At 40.6% G+C, this 18,093-nt stretch overlaps 1 protein-coding gene across 3 annotated transcripts in view; it reads left to right on the top strand.

The window, feature by feature from the left end:
• FTO (FTO alpha-ketoglutarate dependent dioxygenase) overlaps positions 1 to 18,093 on the top strand; it is a 382,583-nt gene that overhangs the window by 207,975 nt on the left and 156,515 nt on the right. For all 3 annotated transcript variants that reach the window (XM_057711122.1, XM_057711126.1, XM_057711123.1), the window contains one exon: positions 14,374 to 14,498. In XM_057711122.1, coding sequence (XP_057567105.1) covers positions 14,374 to 14,498 — 125 coding nt within the window. The remainder of the gene's footprint in view (positions 1 to 14,373; positions 14,499 to 18,093) is intronic.

Genomic DNA, 18,093 nt, shown 5'->3' with positions numbered 1-18,093 from the left:
GCAGTTGGGTTAAAGACACACTGTAGGGCTGCAGACAAAAGGCCCGCACTCTTCCTGCATCACAATGTTTCCAAACATATTCACTTGTCTCACTTGTTAGGGACTGAGCTGTCAGCTGGATCCTCTTGCAAGTGTGATTTCTTTTTCCCCGTTCCCTTTCAGAGGCCTCCCCCCCCGCCCCTCCCCTTCTCCCCCAATGTTTTACACTTCATATAATCCAGTGTGCATGACAGACCACTTCAGCCTTTGTGCTACTGATGTTTGGGGGAAGGGGGGAGCTGATCTGATGGAGATCTTGGGTACCTTTTCACTGGCCCAAGGATTGGAAGGCGCTAAGCCACTTTTAGGCCAGACATCATCCGTGGCTCAATTACTTAGCGCTTGGTGTAGCTAGCCATTCTTCACCTTCAATTAACAGTTCCGACAACAAATAGATTAGTGCAGTGAGATTCTTAGAAGTGGCGGCTGGGAATTGGGGGCATGTGTGTGTTGTGGCAGCAGTGGGAGAGTTCTTGCTCTTATTTGTGGAGTGCATAGATTTTGATGAAAAGACAAAGATAAGGCAAGGCACTGCTGAAGTAACTGGGGAGAAATCGGCTGTCATTCTAGTATTTATTATGTGAGATGTTTGCATATGTCCATACTGAATTCTAGATCCAGGTGGTGTTGCTCTGTGCCATGGCTGTCGTTTAAACCTTTCTTTTTTCTTTATTCAAGGTTTTATAGCAATGGGAGGTTTATTTCCATGGATGAGACTATTTTTTGGCTGTGTTGGGTCTTCGTTGCTGCACGCGGGCTCTCTCTACTTGTGGCGAGCGAGGACTACTCTTTGTTGAGGTGCACAGACTTTTCAGTGCAGTGGCTTCTCTTGTTGTGGAGCACGGGCTCTAGGCATGCGGGCTTCGGTAGTTGTGGCTCTCGGGCTCTAGAGCACAGGCTCAGTAGTTGTGGCTCTTGGGCTGTAGAGCACAGGCTCAGTAGTTGTAGCACACGGACTTAGTTGCTCCACGGCATGTGGAATCTTCCCGGACCAGGGCTCAAACCCATGCCCCCTGCATTGGAAGGTAGACTCCTAACCACTGCGCCACCAGGGAAGTCCCTGATGGATGAGACTTTAGAAAGGTACTTTATCTGTATTACTTTTTATTAGGTCTACGTATGTAAGTATTATACGTAACACTTTTACGTATTATCTAGTCGGGCTTCCATTGCCGTGAACAGTCAGCTGGAAATGTAAAGAATTAGCACGCTAGTGCCTCTGCCACTGATGTCTTGGGCATTTCACCTTCCCAATCTCAGTCTTCCCATCTAGGAAATGGGACTCACATTATCATCATACCTTATAGATGATGCTATTGGGTTGGCCAAAAACTTCGTTTGGATTTTTCCATGAGATGTCATGGAAAAAACTGAATGAACTTTTTTGGTCACCCCAATATAATAAAACAAAATCACTATAAGATAATGGTCAGTGAAAATAGTCTCTTGTCTTTGTAGAAATCTTGCGTTGTGTCTTCATTACCACATCACTGAGTCACTTTCAAGGCTTCTACTTCTTCTTTCCTCCAAGAGTCTTGCTCAGACTCTCTTGTGTCCCGATATCATTTATTAGTTGAGTTGCTCGTCCCGGAAAGCACCAGTATCTTTTGGGGAAAGCAAGGCAGCAGGGAGGCAGGGTATTTCCCATGGGCTCAGAGCTCTGCATGGGCTGTTAGCTCGTTTCAGCGGGAGAGGCAATTACAGCCCTGCTAATGAAGAGGCCGTCAAGTGGAATTTCCCATATATGGGGTCTTCTGGTATGAGGATAATTTCAACACCTCAAAATCCTGAGACATGAAACATGATATAAATATTTTCTAATGAAAAGCGCCAACAAAGTCATCCCCGCCAACACATGTCAGAACTGACAAAGGAAACCACCGATGGTATTACAATTTTTAGTGCTGTCATTTGAAAATCCTTGAAAGGAAAACATTGTGGAAATGTATATCTATTCCCCTTAGATGGAAGGTAACAAGTCTGTGAAGATTTTCATAGTGGATAAAGCTAAGAGGCTGCAGGTGGGGATAGAATTGCACCTGAGGTGGCACCTTCCCCTTTGGCCTGGAGTGGAGTGTCACCTAGGGCCAACAGTACAACAACTGGAAAATAATGGAGATTCTTTCCCACATCGAATGGATTCATTTCACAGAGTGATGGGAAAGGGGGGTGGGGTAGTAAGAGAGTGTGTGTGTGTGTGTGTGTGTGTGTGTGTGTCTCTTCCCCCTAGTGTATAGGTTTGGTTTGGTTTTGTTCTTGTTTTGAAAGAAAGCGAACGCTTCAGAAGCTAGAATGATTCCTGGGCTCTCTTGGCAAGAATAATGATGCTGTTTCTTTCACCTCTCTGTGAATCAGCTTTATTACATAGACTGCATGTAATAGTGACTAAGTGTATACTCTCCTGAAACAAACGAATCTATTAGGCTCCTTGGAAAACGGGAAAAAGAACAATGATTTTGTAAACTCCATAAAGGTCAAAAAAAGGCTTTCAGTAAGTATGCAGAGACTAGAAATCAAATCCCATTTCCTATCATAAGAAGCCCGTTGTTTTAGCCCCAGTAGTTAATGTACTGTATGTGAAAGATTTAAGACTGGTTGGAAAGCTTGGCTTCTGTTTTATTAGGCTGCTATTGAAAAGCCAACAGCATAACTTCGACTAGGTGCTTTGAGATTTCTTAATGGGCTGTCAGGGGCAAGACACCAGGGCTGTGCTATACTAGCTCTTTCCTGTACATTAAAACAACAGGGGCCAAGCGATCACATACAGAAGTATGAATGACTTGATGCTTTCTCTGTTCCATATGGCCAGCCATGTCTTTGGCAATTAATCATGTACAAAATCAGTCGAGTGCTCTCTGAAGCATTGAAGTCAACATTTAGTTGTGCCTGTGCCAGTGGGGGCAGTGGGGTTGCAGGCGTAAAATAGCAGGGTGAGGGGCTGCTGGCGCCACGGCCCAAGCAGCTGGCTTCTATAAACAACACTTCTTTTCCTCTTCACCTTTTTTTCCCCCTTTTCTTTCTTTTTCTTTCTTTCTTTCCTTCTTTCTTTCCCTTTCTTCCTTTCTTCCTTTCTTTTTCTTTCTTTCTTTCTTTCTTTCTTTCTTTCTTTCTTTCTTTCTTTCTTTCTTTTTTTCTTTCTTTCTTTCTTTCTTTTTCTTTCTTTCTTTCTTTCTTTCTCTCTCTCTCTCTTTCTTTCTTTTTTCTTTCTATCTTTCTTTCTTTCTTTCTTTCTTCTTTCTTCCTCCCTGCCTCCCTTCCTTCCTTAGTTCTTTCTTTCTTCCTCTTTCTGCTTACTTTTTCCCTCTATTTCTTCCCCTTTTCTCTTCCCTTTTATTTCCTTCTTTCTCTTTCCTGATTTCTCTCCTTCTTTCTTTCCTTCCTTCTTTCTTTCCTTCTCTTCCCTCCCTCTCTCCCCCCTTTTCTTTTCTCTTTTCTTTCTCCCTCTTTCTGCTTACTTTCTTCCTCTCTATTTCTTCCCCTTTTCTCTTCCCTTTTCTTTTCTTCTTTCTCTCTTTCCTGATTTCTCTCCTTTGTCCTTCTCTCCTTCCTTCTTTCTCTCTCTCTCTTCCCTCCCTCCCTCTTTTCCTTCCTTCCTTCCTTCCTTCTTCCTTCTTGCCTTCTTTGACAAACACGTGGACCATTTTTCAGCACTATCTGAAACACCAGAGTTGCCAGCTTGCTTCTGAGTTCTAGCTTCTGCTCACTGCTTCAGCACCCCTGGTTCAATGTCTGGGGTAAGCTGTCTTTTCCTCCAGCAGCCTGGCCATCCCACATGACTGTCCTGAGAGTTCACACAGTACCAGGCAGGCTGCTGTGGCTCTGTAGCTTTTAGTGAAACACATCAAGTTATAGTGATTTCTATCCTGGTAGGAGGAGAAAAATGGGAAGTACTGTGAAAGTGCTTTGGGAAGAAAGTTAAGTCATTATTCAAATTCACGGCTGTGGTACTTTAGAATTAAAAAAAAAATCAGTATCCGTTATCCTCTGTGATCTTTTTTTCCAGTTTTTTAAAACACAAATGCTGCTGCTGACAGTTGTAACAATTTCTAATGTCTACTGACTGTTTTGTATGTGCCAAGCATTGGGCAAAGTGCTTTCGATAGGTGATCTCATGTAATCGTCACAAGAGCTCTAGGTGTTGTTACATAGACCCCTTGACAGATGAGGAAACTGATCAAAGAAATGTTTTCCCACAATTTTTTTCCCCACAGACATTCTTGATTACTCTCAACTAGCTTCCACATCTCAGTAGCACACAATGGAAAAATGCCAAAACATGTCTTCCAGGTACATTTTTGAGGATTCATTTGGTAAACTCTGCTGAGACGTTCGTGCACATAAAGTGGGTCTTTGAGATGAACTGAACCAAGTGTCTCTTTAGGTGGGAATAAAAGGCCGCGTTGTTGGCAGCCTCTTGGAGACTTCTGCCTTTGTGCCTTCCTTTCAAGACAGCCTAGCTTATCTCCTGCTTTCCTGGGTAAGACTGGGAGGGGTGGGGGAGGGGAGGGATGAAGACGGCAGCCTTAAGTAGTCCAGTAGATGGGGCACCCAGTGGTGACTTGGTGTTATCTCTTAGCCGAGGTCATCCAGGATGTGTCTTCTCAAATTCAGGAAACAGGGGGAAGAAAGTTTGAACATTGTGTAAACATTAGCACCCCCAAAACCTCTTGCTCCCGGAGAGGGAGATAAAGTAGGCAAAAAGGCTGAGAGGAATGTTTATTTGTTCTGCTGGGCCATGGATCCAAGCACGCTGGAAATCTTCGGCCGGTGCCCAGTCCAGTTTAAAAAATGTGAAGGCATCACTCAGCGTTGAGCTGCAGAGGCCTCACAAAAGAGCCATCTGAAACTGACAATCAGTAAATGAAGGAAGACCCGAGATCGACCTCTCTTTGATGGGACTAAGGCTATCTCAGTGGGTTCTGTGCCTTTCTTCTTCTTTTTTTTTTAAAAAGGGGGGAGGGGAGGGGGAAGAAAGAAAGGAAAAAAAAAGTGTTCCTGGACTTTTGAAGAGCGGAGCCCTGGTTGGGTTTTTGACAGCCCGTGGCAATGTTGATGTGAGGAAATCGCTTTCCCAGCTGATAACATCTTAAACCAAGTTTCTTCACAAGTTGAACCTTTAGCCCTCATTATCAGTCAGGGCATATCTTTGTAATTTCTGTGTGCAGAGGGGAAATACAACCCTAACATGAGGCAGCTATGTATATAAGAAGTGTTAGGAAGGGCATTTTTCCCACCACCACAGTAGGACTTTTTTTGGCGATGGTCAGGGTAGGGAGATGCGGGGAAGGTGGGAAAGGTATGCGCTTCTGGCATCCTGGTGTTTATATAGCTTTTGCAATTGGAAAAACAGCAGCAGATTTTTCTTTAAAAGTGAAATAAGCAGACAGATCATCAGCCATATTTGTAGAATGCCTCCCATTTCCATGCATTTTCTTAGAGTTCTCTGATTTGTAAGAAGGATGGATTAAGTCTAAGTTTTGGAGTTGAAGGCCTATTGGAAGCTGTTACTCCAGATCAGAAAGGAACCAAAAAAAAGAAAAAATTAAAGACATATATACCATTATTAGTAGTGAGTAAATACGGTCGTTCTCCTTTTAAACCACTGAGTGATTCCTGTCTGAAAACCTTATATGCTACAAATTCTGCAGGCTGCATGTATGTTCATATGTGCTTTCCTTATAATACCCTACAATTAGGACTTATTGAAAGTTACTGAACGTGAAAAATATAGCCAATAAGAATTAGGTGAATTGTTCAGTTTTAATTGAATGAATTCAGAATTGGGGGACTTTTTCCAAGAAAGATGTGAACTTATGCCTAAAATTTAAGGCTTCTTAGAGTTTTGGTTTTTCTTTTCTCATTCTCAGTCTCTCTCACTCTCTCTCTCATTCTGGGTTTTTTACTTAATCTTTTATGCATAAAGTTTTGAGCCAGTTGACACTCAATACACTGAGGAACTCTTGAAGGTCCTTAGAATGCTGTTGGTTGCCAGAGTCCAGAGTGGTTTTCTCTACTGAAATGGATAGACTGAGAGGACTTCTTTTGGCTTATCAGGAGGGTGTGCATGGATTAAATGTTACATAGCATTGTAGTAAAACTATTTTTAGATACATCCATCCAGTGAATATTGCCCTTCTAAATAGTTACCTAGGGATGGCAAATACTTAATTTTTCTTGATGCTTTTGTTTAAAAGTCGGTTTTATAACTTTCTTCTTAGATTTATCTTCAGGAATAGTTTGAATGAAACCAAAGCTTGTTTCACACAATGTTTCTGATCTTGAATAGTATTCTGTGACTGGATTGTTCATCTTATTCACCAGACATGCTCTGACATGTTGTTTGGCTTCATTTGTTCAACAAGCATCTGTCAGGAGTCCACTTTCATGACCTGATGCCAAACTTGGTACCTTGGAAGATATTAGGAAGAAATGGCTGTGGACCCTATGTGTTCTCACAAAGGAGAGCTCTCGTGAATAATTAATTGCAGTGGAATATGACATGGTTTGTGAGATGCTCAGGGGTGGCACATAAGAAGGGGTGACCCACTCAATTTGGTGGAAGGATGTGGTTCCTGGAAGACTTCACAGAGGAGGTGTTATTTGAGATGTCTCTTGAAGCATTAGTAGTTACTGGTAAGGTATACAACTAGGTACAAGTAAATATATCGTCTAGAATAGTCATGTGTTTTCAGGGAATCTCAATTAGTTTTATATGGAATAGAAGATAGGCAGAGCTAAGATTTGAGAAGTAAGCGGGGCCTATATTAAGATGAGTTTTTAAATTTTATTTATTTATTTATTTATTTATTTATTTATTTATTTATTTATTTTTTAGGTATAGGGAGGGCAGAGGAAGGAAAAGGAAGAAACTAGGAAACTGGGATGACTCCTGGTTGTCTAGTTTGGGTGACTGCCTTGATAGTGCTGTCATTCGCCATTCTAGGGAAGTAAAGGGAGAAGGAGCAGGTTGATGGAGAACAAAAATTGCAGTTTAGTTGTGGATGAGTTGGGGTTGAGGTGGCATATTTGAGGTGTATGTTGAAGGAGAGCTATTCAGTGGTTGGCTCTATGGGGCTGGAACTCAGCGGAGAGGTCTGCTTGTAGGTAGAAGTCTGTGTGAAGTCATTAGTCTACAGGGACCCGTAAAGCCATTGGAGGGGGAGATTTCCCACAGAGAGTGCAGGCAGCAGAGAGGAGAGGAGAACCAAGGACAGAGCCCTGGGCCAGCCACACCTGGGGGTCCCGGAATGAGGAACCCCTGTAGGAGACAAAGAAGGACAGGACGAGAGAGGTGTCTACTAATGGAGTGAGGTCCAGTGAAATCAGGACTGATTCTAAAAATAAAACCCACCCTCCAAGGATCAAGATTTGCTCCCACTAGGGATATGCAAAAGAGGATGCCTCTGACTTCTGGTAGAGGGTCCTTATGGTTGTGGGCTTTTAGTGGTTGCCTGATCTCCTTTGGAAATTTTTCATTTCAAGTCATAGACAGTTTGAGGAATCCTCTTGCTAAAATAGCAGCACTTAGCACAAGGTTGATGAGTGAGTTTAAGATGAAACTAAACAGTCATAATCATAGTGGTGCAGGACTGGGCAACTAGTCCTTACAAGAACCCGTGGGGAGGCTCTGTGGTCCTCTTCATCCTGCAGTTGTGGGAAAAGCCCACAGCTAGGAGGTGGCAGCTGGAATTTGAACAGCCAGCTCTCTTAAGAATATCCTTAGTCTTTTCCTCATAGGACAGCATTTCCATAGTTTTTGGTTGAAAAAGAATCACTAATGAGATGAAATTTAACCTCCCAAGCATGATCCCTAAACCTGTGGTTAACTTTCCCTGTATTTTGAGGGGAGGAAAGGGAGAATGTGTTTTTGATAATGGCACACTTTTTAAAAATTGGTACCTGTTTGAAGACAGTTCTGCATTACTATTGATGGGGAAATGGGCTAGCAACACGTCCTGTGTAAAGCCAACCCTTGAGGAGCCAACACGACTATAAGGATAAAAATATCACTAGTGATTTTTATAAAAAGAATGCCCTTTGACACTGAGATTTCCTTTTGTACAAGGACTTCTTTTCACTCTAAATTTTATGAAATATTTTATTTTAGGGTCTGAAGGCTCAATCTACATTCCCCCATCCTTTTTCAATATCTTAAAAGAATTTTTTTGTAACAGAATTTGTTTTGTAATCTAGATATGTTTTTCTATATTTTCACTAAATACTTATCTTTTAGATATATTTATACGTAAACTTGTTCTCTACATTCTTTCTTGTCCTAAAAATGTGATGAAGATGAATTTTGAAAATTAAATTTTACAGAATTTACATAGGGCAAAACTGACTTTTGGGGGCATACAGTTCTGTGAGTTTTAACATGGGTATAAACTCCTATAACCACCACCGCAATCAGGATACAGACTAGTTCCATCATTCCAGAAATTCCCTCACTGATGTGCTCTCCATCTCTAAAATTTGCCTTTTCCAGGATGTCAAATAAATGGAAACGCACAGTGTTTTATCTTTGGAGACTAGCCTCTTTCACTCAGCATAATGACTTTGAGATTCAGCCAGGTGGTTGTGGACTTCACTTGCTCATCCGTTTTATTTGCAGAGGCGTATTCCATTGTATGGATGTATCACAGTATGTTTATCCACTTACCCTTTGACGGACATTTAGGTTATTGACAGTTTTTGGCAATTACAAAGAAAGCTGCTGGCAACATCTGTATGCAGGTTTCTGTGTGAACGTAAGTTTTTATTTCTTTAGGTAAAGCCCTAGAAATGGGATTGCTGGTATATTAAGTGTGTGTGTGTAACTTTATAAGAAACTGCCAAACTCTTTAACAGAATGGCACTCTTTTGCATTCCCACCAGCAATGTATAAGCTTTTAAAAACTTGAATGCTATTTTAAACATTCTTGACTTGAGGTTGGCAAATTGTGTTTCACAGTTCCTTAGGCTTTTGAAGAGATACCCCACGACAAAGGGAGGACCTCCAGGTCCTCCTTACCTTCAAAGCTTCAAAGATAACTACTCCAATTTTTTGTATATATTGAATTTCCTATAAGAATACGTTTAGGGAGAAAAGAGGTTTATCTGTGAAGTATTGGAAAACCGTTGCAGTAAGGCAGTGCTTCCCAGAGCATGGGATGTGGACCACGGTATTACCCGGGGTGATGCTAGGTGGCGCTCCAGGACTCTGCACGTAGCGAGGACCACTCCGAGAAGGTGGTTCCCCCTTCAGCTGCTTTTCAATTCCTGTGATTGTGTCAAGGAGGTCTTCATTTAGACTGATGTGTCTCTAACATCCTCCTACATTTGTTCATGTCCTCTTTCCCAAAGAGGAAGCTGGCTTTAGTCTCAGAGTCTTCAGCAAGCAACAATATCCGTCTAGAATGAAGTAAACGCATAACCTTGTTTTTAGTATATTATTTTTCTGGTTATCTTCTCATTTATGACTAGTAGCACTGGGTTTTCATTTTTCTTTTGAAGGGAGTTCATTTTATACTTTAAATATAGGTCAATTTAAAGAAAAATATTAAATGTTATGTACTTTATACACAAATACGGCAAGGATTATGAAACTGAGCTAGAGTGACTAAAGTTTGGGAAACTCAGGACTAGGGGCGTTAGTTATTTAAATAGTCCAGGAAGTGAGTCCTGTTGTGAAGTGAAGAGAGCTCCTTGGTAGAACACATAACTGTCTCTTAGTTCGTCTATTTTTTGAGTTTTAAGCCTGTATAATAGTAATTTCTTAAAAGAAGACAGTCTTCTATAGTTCTTTGCTTTTGCAATACTTGTTTTTCAAGTTCCTGCTTTTATTACCAATTTGACAAATATTTATTAAAAGTCATTAGGCGGGCAGTGGGGATAAAGTAGTAACTAAACAGACATGGTCCCTTGCCCTCATGAAACTCACTTTCTTCAATCCTTTTTTCTTCCCCTCTTAAGGCTCTTCAGGATCCTTGGAAAACAAGGGCTTCTGGATTAAAATTTAAATGATATGAAGGGCAAAGAAGAGATGAATGACTTTTTGAAAAGTTTATTTTAATATAGTCAAATGGAGAAATAATTTTATTTTCATCACGTCTTTGGAGCCATCTAGATGTATACTTTGTTTTCTATCTGAAGCATTTTTTTGGTAAAATGATATGTTCCTGCAGACATAGTGATAAAACTATGACTTTTTTTTTTATACGTCTTTATTGGAGTATAATTGCTTTACAATGTTGTGTGAATTTCTGCTGTACAACAAAGCGAATCAGCTATATTTATACATATATCCCCATATCTCCTCCCTCTTGAACCTCCCTCCCACCCTCCCCAGCCCACCCCTCTAGGTCATCAGAGAGCACTGAGCTGATCTCCCTGTGCTATGCAGCAGCTTCCCACTAGCGATCTCTTTTAAAATTGGTAGTGTATATATGTCATTGCTGCTCTCTCACTATGTCCTAGCCTCCCCTTCTCCCCACGTCCTCAAGTCCATTCTCTACGTCAGTGTCTTTATTCCTGCCCTGTCACTAAGTTCATCAGTACCATTTTTCTAGATTCCATGTATATGCGTTAGCATACGGTATTTGTTTTTCTCTTTCTGACTTACTTCACCCTGTATGACAGACTCTAGGTCCATCCACCTCACTACAAATAATCAGTTTTGTTCCTTTTTTATGGCTGAGTAATATTCCATTGTATATATGCGCCACATCTTCTTTATCCACTTATCTGTCGATGGACATTTAGGTTGCTTCCATGTCCTGGCTATTGTAAATATTGCTACAGTGAACATTGTGGTACATGTATCTTTTTGAGTTATGGTTTTCTGAGGGTTTATGCCCAGTAGTGGGTCGTATGGTAGTTCTGTGTTTTAAACTACATGATTTTTTGAGATTCCGTCCGACTTTAAGTGCATGAGGTGGGGTATCACAGACAAGGAGCAATTCTATTGTTAGAATACCCATTGATGCCAGGACCTCTCTGAAATTAGACATCTTTTACATTAGAGGTCACAAATTGGCAGCTGCTTGAGTTCTGTTTAGCCATTGTTGTTTCTTGTTTAGCCCACATGGTATTTAAAAAACTTGGGGGGGGGAGGGGTGATACAGGGGTGGGGGAGTGGGAGGTACAAACTACTGGGTATCAGAGAGGCTCAAAGATGTATTGTAGAACATGGGGGAATGTAGCCAATGTTTTATAATAAATGTAAATGGAAAGTAACCTTTAAAAATTGTATAAAACATTAAAGCTACAATGAGGTATCACCTCACACCAGTCAGAATGGTCAGTATCAAAAAGTCTACAAATAAAAGCTGGAGAGGGTGTGGATAAAAAAGAACCCTCCTACACTGTTGGTGGGAATATAAATTGGTGCAGCCACTAGGAACAGCATGGAGGTTCCTTAAACAAACTAAAAATAGAGCTACCATGTGATCCTGTAATCCCACTCCTGGGCATATATCTGGGGAAAAAATGTAACTCGAAAAGGTATATGCACCCCAATGTTCATAGCAGCGCTATTCACGATAGCCAAGATATGGAAGCAACTTAAGTGTCCATCAACAGATGAGTGGATAAAGAAGACGTGGTGTATATATACAATGGAATATTACTCAGCCAAAGAATGAAATAATGTCATTTGCAGCTAGTTGGATGGACCTAGAGATTATCATACTAAGTGAAGTATGCCTGACAGAGAAAGACAAATATGTGATATTGCTTATATGTGGAATCTAAAAAAAAATGACACAAATGATCTTATTTACAAAATAGAAATAGACTTGCAGACATAGAAAACAAACTTATGGTTACCAAAGGGGAAAGGGGGCGAGGAGAGATAAATGAGGAGTTTGGGATTAAAATACACACACTACTGTCTATAAAACCAACAAGGACCTACTGTATAGCACAGGGAACCATACTCAGTATCTTGTCATAACCTACAATGGAAGAGAATGTGAAAAAAAGAAAAAATATATATATACATGTATAACCGAATCACTTTGCTGTACATTTGAAACTAACACAGCATTGTAAATCAACTATATTTCAATAAAAATTAAATAAATAAACCAAATTTGTTTAAAAATTAAAATAGTTTCCAACATTTTAAAATTAGGAGTTTTCACTTAAAAAAAAAAACAACAAAAAAACAAAAAGAGATTTCTTGTTTATTTAGAAAATTCGTGAATCTGGCACTGCCAAAACAGCTTTTCTGAATGGCAGAGTTGGCTGGGGTTGAGTAGTGACTGTCTGTTTAGACAGAGCATATGCTCTCTTCAGGAACCTTGCTTAACTCATTCATGTTACCTTTCTGGCCCTAGTGGGTATTTGAATTTGCAGCCCCTGCTTTAGCCATTGGCAGCCTGGTCTTCACACTGTTGAATCGCCTAGAGAAAGCCAGCATCCCTCCCTCTGCTGGAGGGCTGAAAATGTTACTGCCCTGGGAGCTCATAGCGTGTCCAGCTGCTTATATGGCTGCTACAGTAGCTGTAATTCTGGGTCCCGGAGGCAGAAGTCAGGGTCCTTTTCCTGGCTAGTGCTAGTCAGGTTATCGTGCATCCTTTACAGTGGAGATGCTGTTTCCTGTCTTATCTGTTTGTATCAGTTAGGGTGTTTGATTGTAAGGAAGAGAAACAGATTCTAGTGAATTTGAACAAAATGGGACTTTATTGAAAGGATGTTGGATAGCTAAAGGTGTCAAAAGAAAGAATGACCTAGACTCAAAGTTCAGGAAGCCAGGAATACTTTGAGGACCATGGGTGGTAGGAACTAAGGAAATTGATAAATTGCTTCTATATTTTCCCCCTTTCTTTGTCACTCTTAAATATCTAAAGTCCTGGAAAAGGGAATCAGGTTGGCCTGGACCACATCCTTGATGGGGGAGAGGAGGACACTTTGGTTGACAGTCCCTCTAAGATTACATCCAATAAAAGACTTCCCCGGAAGGAGATCTGGGTGCTGTTACAGGAGAGAGGGACTGGGTATGGATGGAAGGCAACCAAAACAGCAAGTGTTCACCACACCTCTGCTCAAAGTTGTCATGAAGATATTAAATATATGCTGTAAAATGTTACAGAGAACTAAGGAAATAGTATTTCAAGATCCATGAGAATCAGATTCCAAGTGTGCTCTTCAAGTAAATGAAGGTATTGACATCAGTTAAACAAGAAATACACTGAGTGATTAGAACAGAGGAAGTGGCAATTTTATTCCTTTTAACAATTGCTTAGGTTATAACATCTCCAAAGAAGCCCCGCTACCTTTACATGAAAAACAACACCTATAAATCTTAAAGGTTTCCACTCCAGTTATATGAGGATAAATACATGTGATGAAAAGCTCTGTGATTAAAACTTGAAAGGCTCACTCAAATTTCAACTACCAGTAGAATACTTTCCATTGTTTTCTTGATTATTTTTCTAGTGTCACAGACACTTGCATGTTTAAAATACATGTAAAAAGAGCCTACAGAGGTGAGTTGTATATCAAGTTGAAATGACAATTTCAAATTTGGGTTTTGATGTAATACTCCTTGTTAACACTAACAGGGTGTCACGTGCTTGTGCTTTGACTGCTTGAGTATTTTTGTACTCACTCATGAGCCTTTTTTTTTTTAAGGACCACAGCTATAAATGATTAGAAACCATAAAGAATAAATGATTCTTCCCTAAATCATGTCTGTTGTGCATAAGAATCCCTGTATCTACTATTCAAAATATGTAGTGGATTTTCAAAGCTGTAAAGATATTCATGGAGATATACTATATTCTTTGATTCTTATGCTCTAGTGTTTCTTTCTTTGTAAGCTCTTGATTTGCAGCAAGCAAGGAAAATGAGTGAACCAAAAAAAAAAAAAAAATTCCTGGCATGGCTGGAAATAGAAATTAATGATTCAAATAGGAGAGGCAGTGCAGTAAGCCTCAACTGGGTGGTAGGAAACAGAGAAAGGGAAAGTCAGAGACTGCTCTTTTTTAAAAGGCCAAACAACTCACACTGAAGTGTATGTGAAAATATATTTCTAATAATAGCTCATGGTAGGCAGTTCCCAGGGAAAAAAAAATCATTGGTGCACTGAGAAAATTAGAGTGAGAATACACAGTATCTTGATGTGTTACTTAAGGCAATGGAGCTTTAGAGTTTACCTTATGTGCCATGTACATTGATTAACTACAAAATATATGCTGGCCATTCTTGACCATCATTTACCGTATTGATTTGTTAGCAGGGGAACTGTAATAAAAAAGCCATTGATTTACTGTCCTTATTTGCTTATGGGCTTTTTTTTTTATTATTAATTTTTCACTTTCTCTTTCTCTTTTTTGGGATCATTTCTTCTAGACAAATGCTGTGCTTCGTGAAGTTAGAAGAGAGGGGGCCCCCGTGGAACAAAGGAATGAGATCTTGACGGCCATCCTCGCCACGCTCACCTCTCGCCAGAACCTGAGGAGGGAATGGCACGCCAGGTTTGTTCTATTACGAAATGGGATTTGTTGTCCCTGGAAAACAAGAGCCTTCTTTGGCTAAGCCCTTCCTGACGGCTGGTCTCAACCCTCCCACTGGAGGGGCCGTGAAAAAGAAGCAAGTCACAGATGCTTGCAGCCGAAGTTAGCTTTCCTGCACATGGTACCTCCTTTAATTGTAATGATCCGTGATGTCATCTGTATGCATATATGATTTATCCCTGAGTATAACATTTAGCATAAATGTTGCATAATGTAATGTAAGTACCTGATGCTGAAGAACCCTTTTAATCAACCGTCTAAATGACGAGCATCGCTCTTTAGTTAGAGCAGATGTCTGGGAAATCCACACAGCGCTCTTACATCATGCAGGAGGCAAACCCCTTGAATGTAGTCTATTCATCAACACCATTTTCAGAATTGACCAAGTAGTAATGACTTTGGCTTCAACCTAGTTTCTTTGCACATGGACTTACCTGTGGTTAGAAAGCTGTTACTGGTAGAAAGTTTCTACAGACCATCAGTTTTTACAGAATTGATGCTTGCATACTAAATACCATGTTACCTGCTCTTCTTCAAGAAACAGTTGGTTGGTAGAAGCCTGGAACCAGTTCCCTCAAATGTTCGAGTTATCCTTAGATATGTAATGTGTATTGTTGAATTACCATCTGTCTCTAAGCAAGAGGGAGAGGAATCAGGAAAAGTATGCTGGATTTTGCATCAGAGTCTTATTCGATGCTTAAAAATTCTGTGTGCCTGGGAGTCAAGAACATTTATTGATAGCCATAATATTCTTCAAATGAGTTCATACAACAGAATTTACAATAATTGATGGCTTTACTAGTAACAATTATCATAAAAATAGATTCGCCTGAACAAGGCTGAAGAGGAGCATTTTCCAAGAAAGGAGACAGTTAAGAGCATGAACTATCTATTCTGATTAGGTATCAGAAAGCTGCTTTTTCACATATGTGTATTGTCTCTGAATTTAGACTTGTGTTGAATCCATAATTTTAAAGTTTCCAACGACATTCTCCCCTTGCCCCCTTTTTTGTAATGTGGTCAAGGGAAATGACAGTTTCAGCTACCATCATGAAATGATTTTCAATCAAAGATTCAATAATTCATTTAAAAATTTTGTATTACAGTTTAAGTATGTGTAGTCACTAAAGTATGGATATTTTATTAAATAATGGAATATCCATGAGGGGGACATCTAAGAGGTTTTTCTTTCTCTTTGACCTCTTATATCTTTTCCCCTGGTGATTTTTTTTTTATTATTATTATTTTGGCTGTGCTGCAGGGCTTGTGGGATCCTAGTTCCCCGACCAGGGATTGAACCCAGGCCCCTGGCACTGAAAGCACAGAGTTGTAACCGCTAGACCACCAGGGAATTCCCCTGGTGATTCTTATTCAATAGGAAAGGGAGAAAGAAAGAGAGAGAGAAAGAGAAGAAAGAAAGAAAGAAAGGTCCCTGTAAACACTCTCCCATTCCCCCAACCCCTCCAAAGACAGCACAGCTAGCGGAAATGTTGAGAATGGATGTCTCCCTTTGAGTGCATTTGGTTTGTTAACAATAATTTCCTAATACACCATCTCATCAGACAGCATGGCCAAAATGGCCTGTTTAAAAGGAGTCTGGTTTCAGCATTTCTGGCCCTTAACGGCTAACAATTTAATCAGGAGCTGGAGCCAGAGCTGAAGTTGATGTAGTCTAGCATCTGAAACAAAACTTGAGTCCTTTGTGGTAGGGGAGGAGACAAGAAAGAGCTTAGCAGCTGACACTCTGCAGACCTCCTTAAAACTAAACACCTGAAAGAAAATTTCAAGAGGGTGATGTCTTGAGAGCTCAGAAGGAAAAGTGTCCTCAGAGTATTAAATAACCATAATCCTTCCCCCCACCCCTTCGCCAGCCTCATTTGATGTTTCGCATCGCGGTGACCTATCTAAAAGGCTCATCCATACAACCTGTATCAACAGACGGTTACCATACACCTTTCTTTAACTCATCAAAGCTCCCTCTGGCCGTCTGGAATCAGGCATTGCTTCGAGTAGCCATCAGGCGTGTGGTGGTGAAAGTTATAAAACATCCACTGCAGCGCTAACCGAGCTGCCTGCGTTTCGGAGGTTGGCCTATTGTGTACTTTGGAATTACATGAGGAAAAATGTGCTTTGACAGATAATAATTAGCGCTCGCCAAAGGCCAAGCAGTGGGTTACAGTATTTTACTTTCATCAAAGCTATCAGGGGATCCGTTAGATTTAGATAATAGAAATTTTTTCCTCCGAAAGTTAAATACAGATGACTCTAATTACCTGATATTGCACGTTAGAGAACGCATTAGGAAGAGTACAGCTTCAAGAAATTTAGGTCACCTGAGACTCCGCAGCTGGCGATAGCTTTAGTATGTCTGTTGTAATAAAGGTTCCCCCGCCCCCCTCAGTAGAGTCATTTATGTTCATGATATTAGGAAGATGACTTTCAGTGCAACTTGTAACTTGGTTTTAAAATATTTGTCTCTCTCTCCCCGGCCAGGAGCTGAGCCATTGTTTGAGACTCACTGAAGTCTCTTAAACTGAAAGCATATGTTCCCTGTAATTTAGCTTTTGGAGGAAAGTGTCAATTCTGCGTGACTCGGGGTAACCGAGTTTGTCACAGTGTCACACAACCCTGGGATTCTAGAGGCACATCTGAGTGCTGTGGGTTTCCTTCTCCAAGCCCGGTAATCCCATAAACAACCCTCTCCGAATAGGCTTATTAGGGCTGTCTGTTCACTTCCCCAGAGTTGAATGATCCCAAGTACATCGGGAGAAGCCGTGTGAATGCAGGGTAAGTGTTAACAGAAGTGGTACAGAATTTCTGAAGATTTGGCTTTGTTTCTACAGTCCACTCTGCCTGATGGACAGCTTGTTATAGCTTTTAAAGAACTGGGCAAACCCTCTGATCTGACCCCTTCTTGACCTCTGCAGCCCAAAGGTCAGTCTGCAGCTAATAAACTCGGAGGTTCTTAGGGTCTACTGTAGGAAAAGGCAGCAAAAGAGCAGCTGCAAGGGCTGGGTGTCCCAGGATAGGCTGTTTTAGGGTCACTCTCTGATAATGAAAATGATTACCAAATTATATGGAAGTTTAACCGCAGTCGTGAGTGAGAGGAGGGTGGAGCCCAACGTATTAGGTTTGATAAATGAACTGTGAAGAGGCCCATCTGGCCCTCAACATCTTTTCTCCCCCTCTTTCCCTACCAAGGGGAAACATTTTAAAATAACAGCAGTACATATAGACTCAATGACCCATGCAAGGAGCTGGAATGGATTAAGATTTAATGGTGACAGTGGAAGAAATTATCATTTGAAAAGTGCACTAAAGAAAAGGTACAGTTCAATGTCCAGGCCCGAGTTGTTTTTCTAAATAAAAAAGTAGTAAAAAAAAAAAAAAAAAAATCAGTGCCTTTGTTTATTTTACACAAATCCCTAGGGTCTTTCCTAGATCACTGAAAAATTTGAGGGTTTGTGCATTTTATGGAGTAACTATTTGTAGTCAGCTTAAGGAAAGGAATGGGCTTCCTTTGCCTTGAACATGTCAGAATGAGAAACAAATTATT

Source organism: Hippopotamus amphibius, chromosome 16 (genome assembly GCF_030028045.1).
Source record: "Hippopotamus amphibius kiboko isolate mHipAmp2 chromosome 16, mHipAmp2.hap2, whole genome shotgun sequence".
Lineage (NCBI taxonomy): Eukaryota > Metazoa > Chordata > Mammalia > Artiodactyla > Hippopotamidae > Hippopotamus > Hippopotamus amphibius.
The sequence above is the reverse complement of the archived record's forward strand: the minus strand, read 5'-3'. Positions and strand labels throughout refer to the sequence as shown.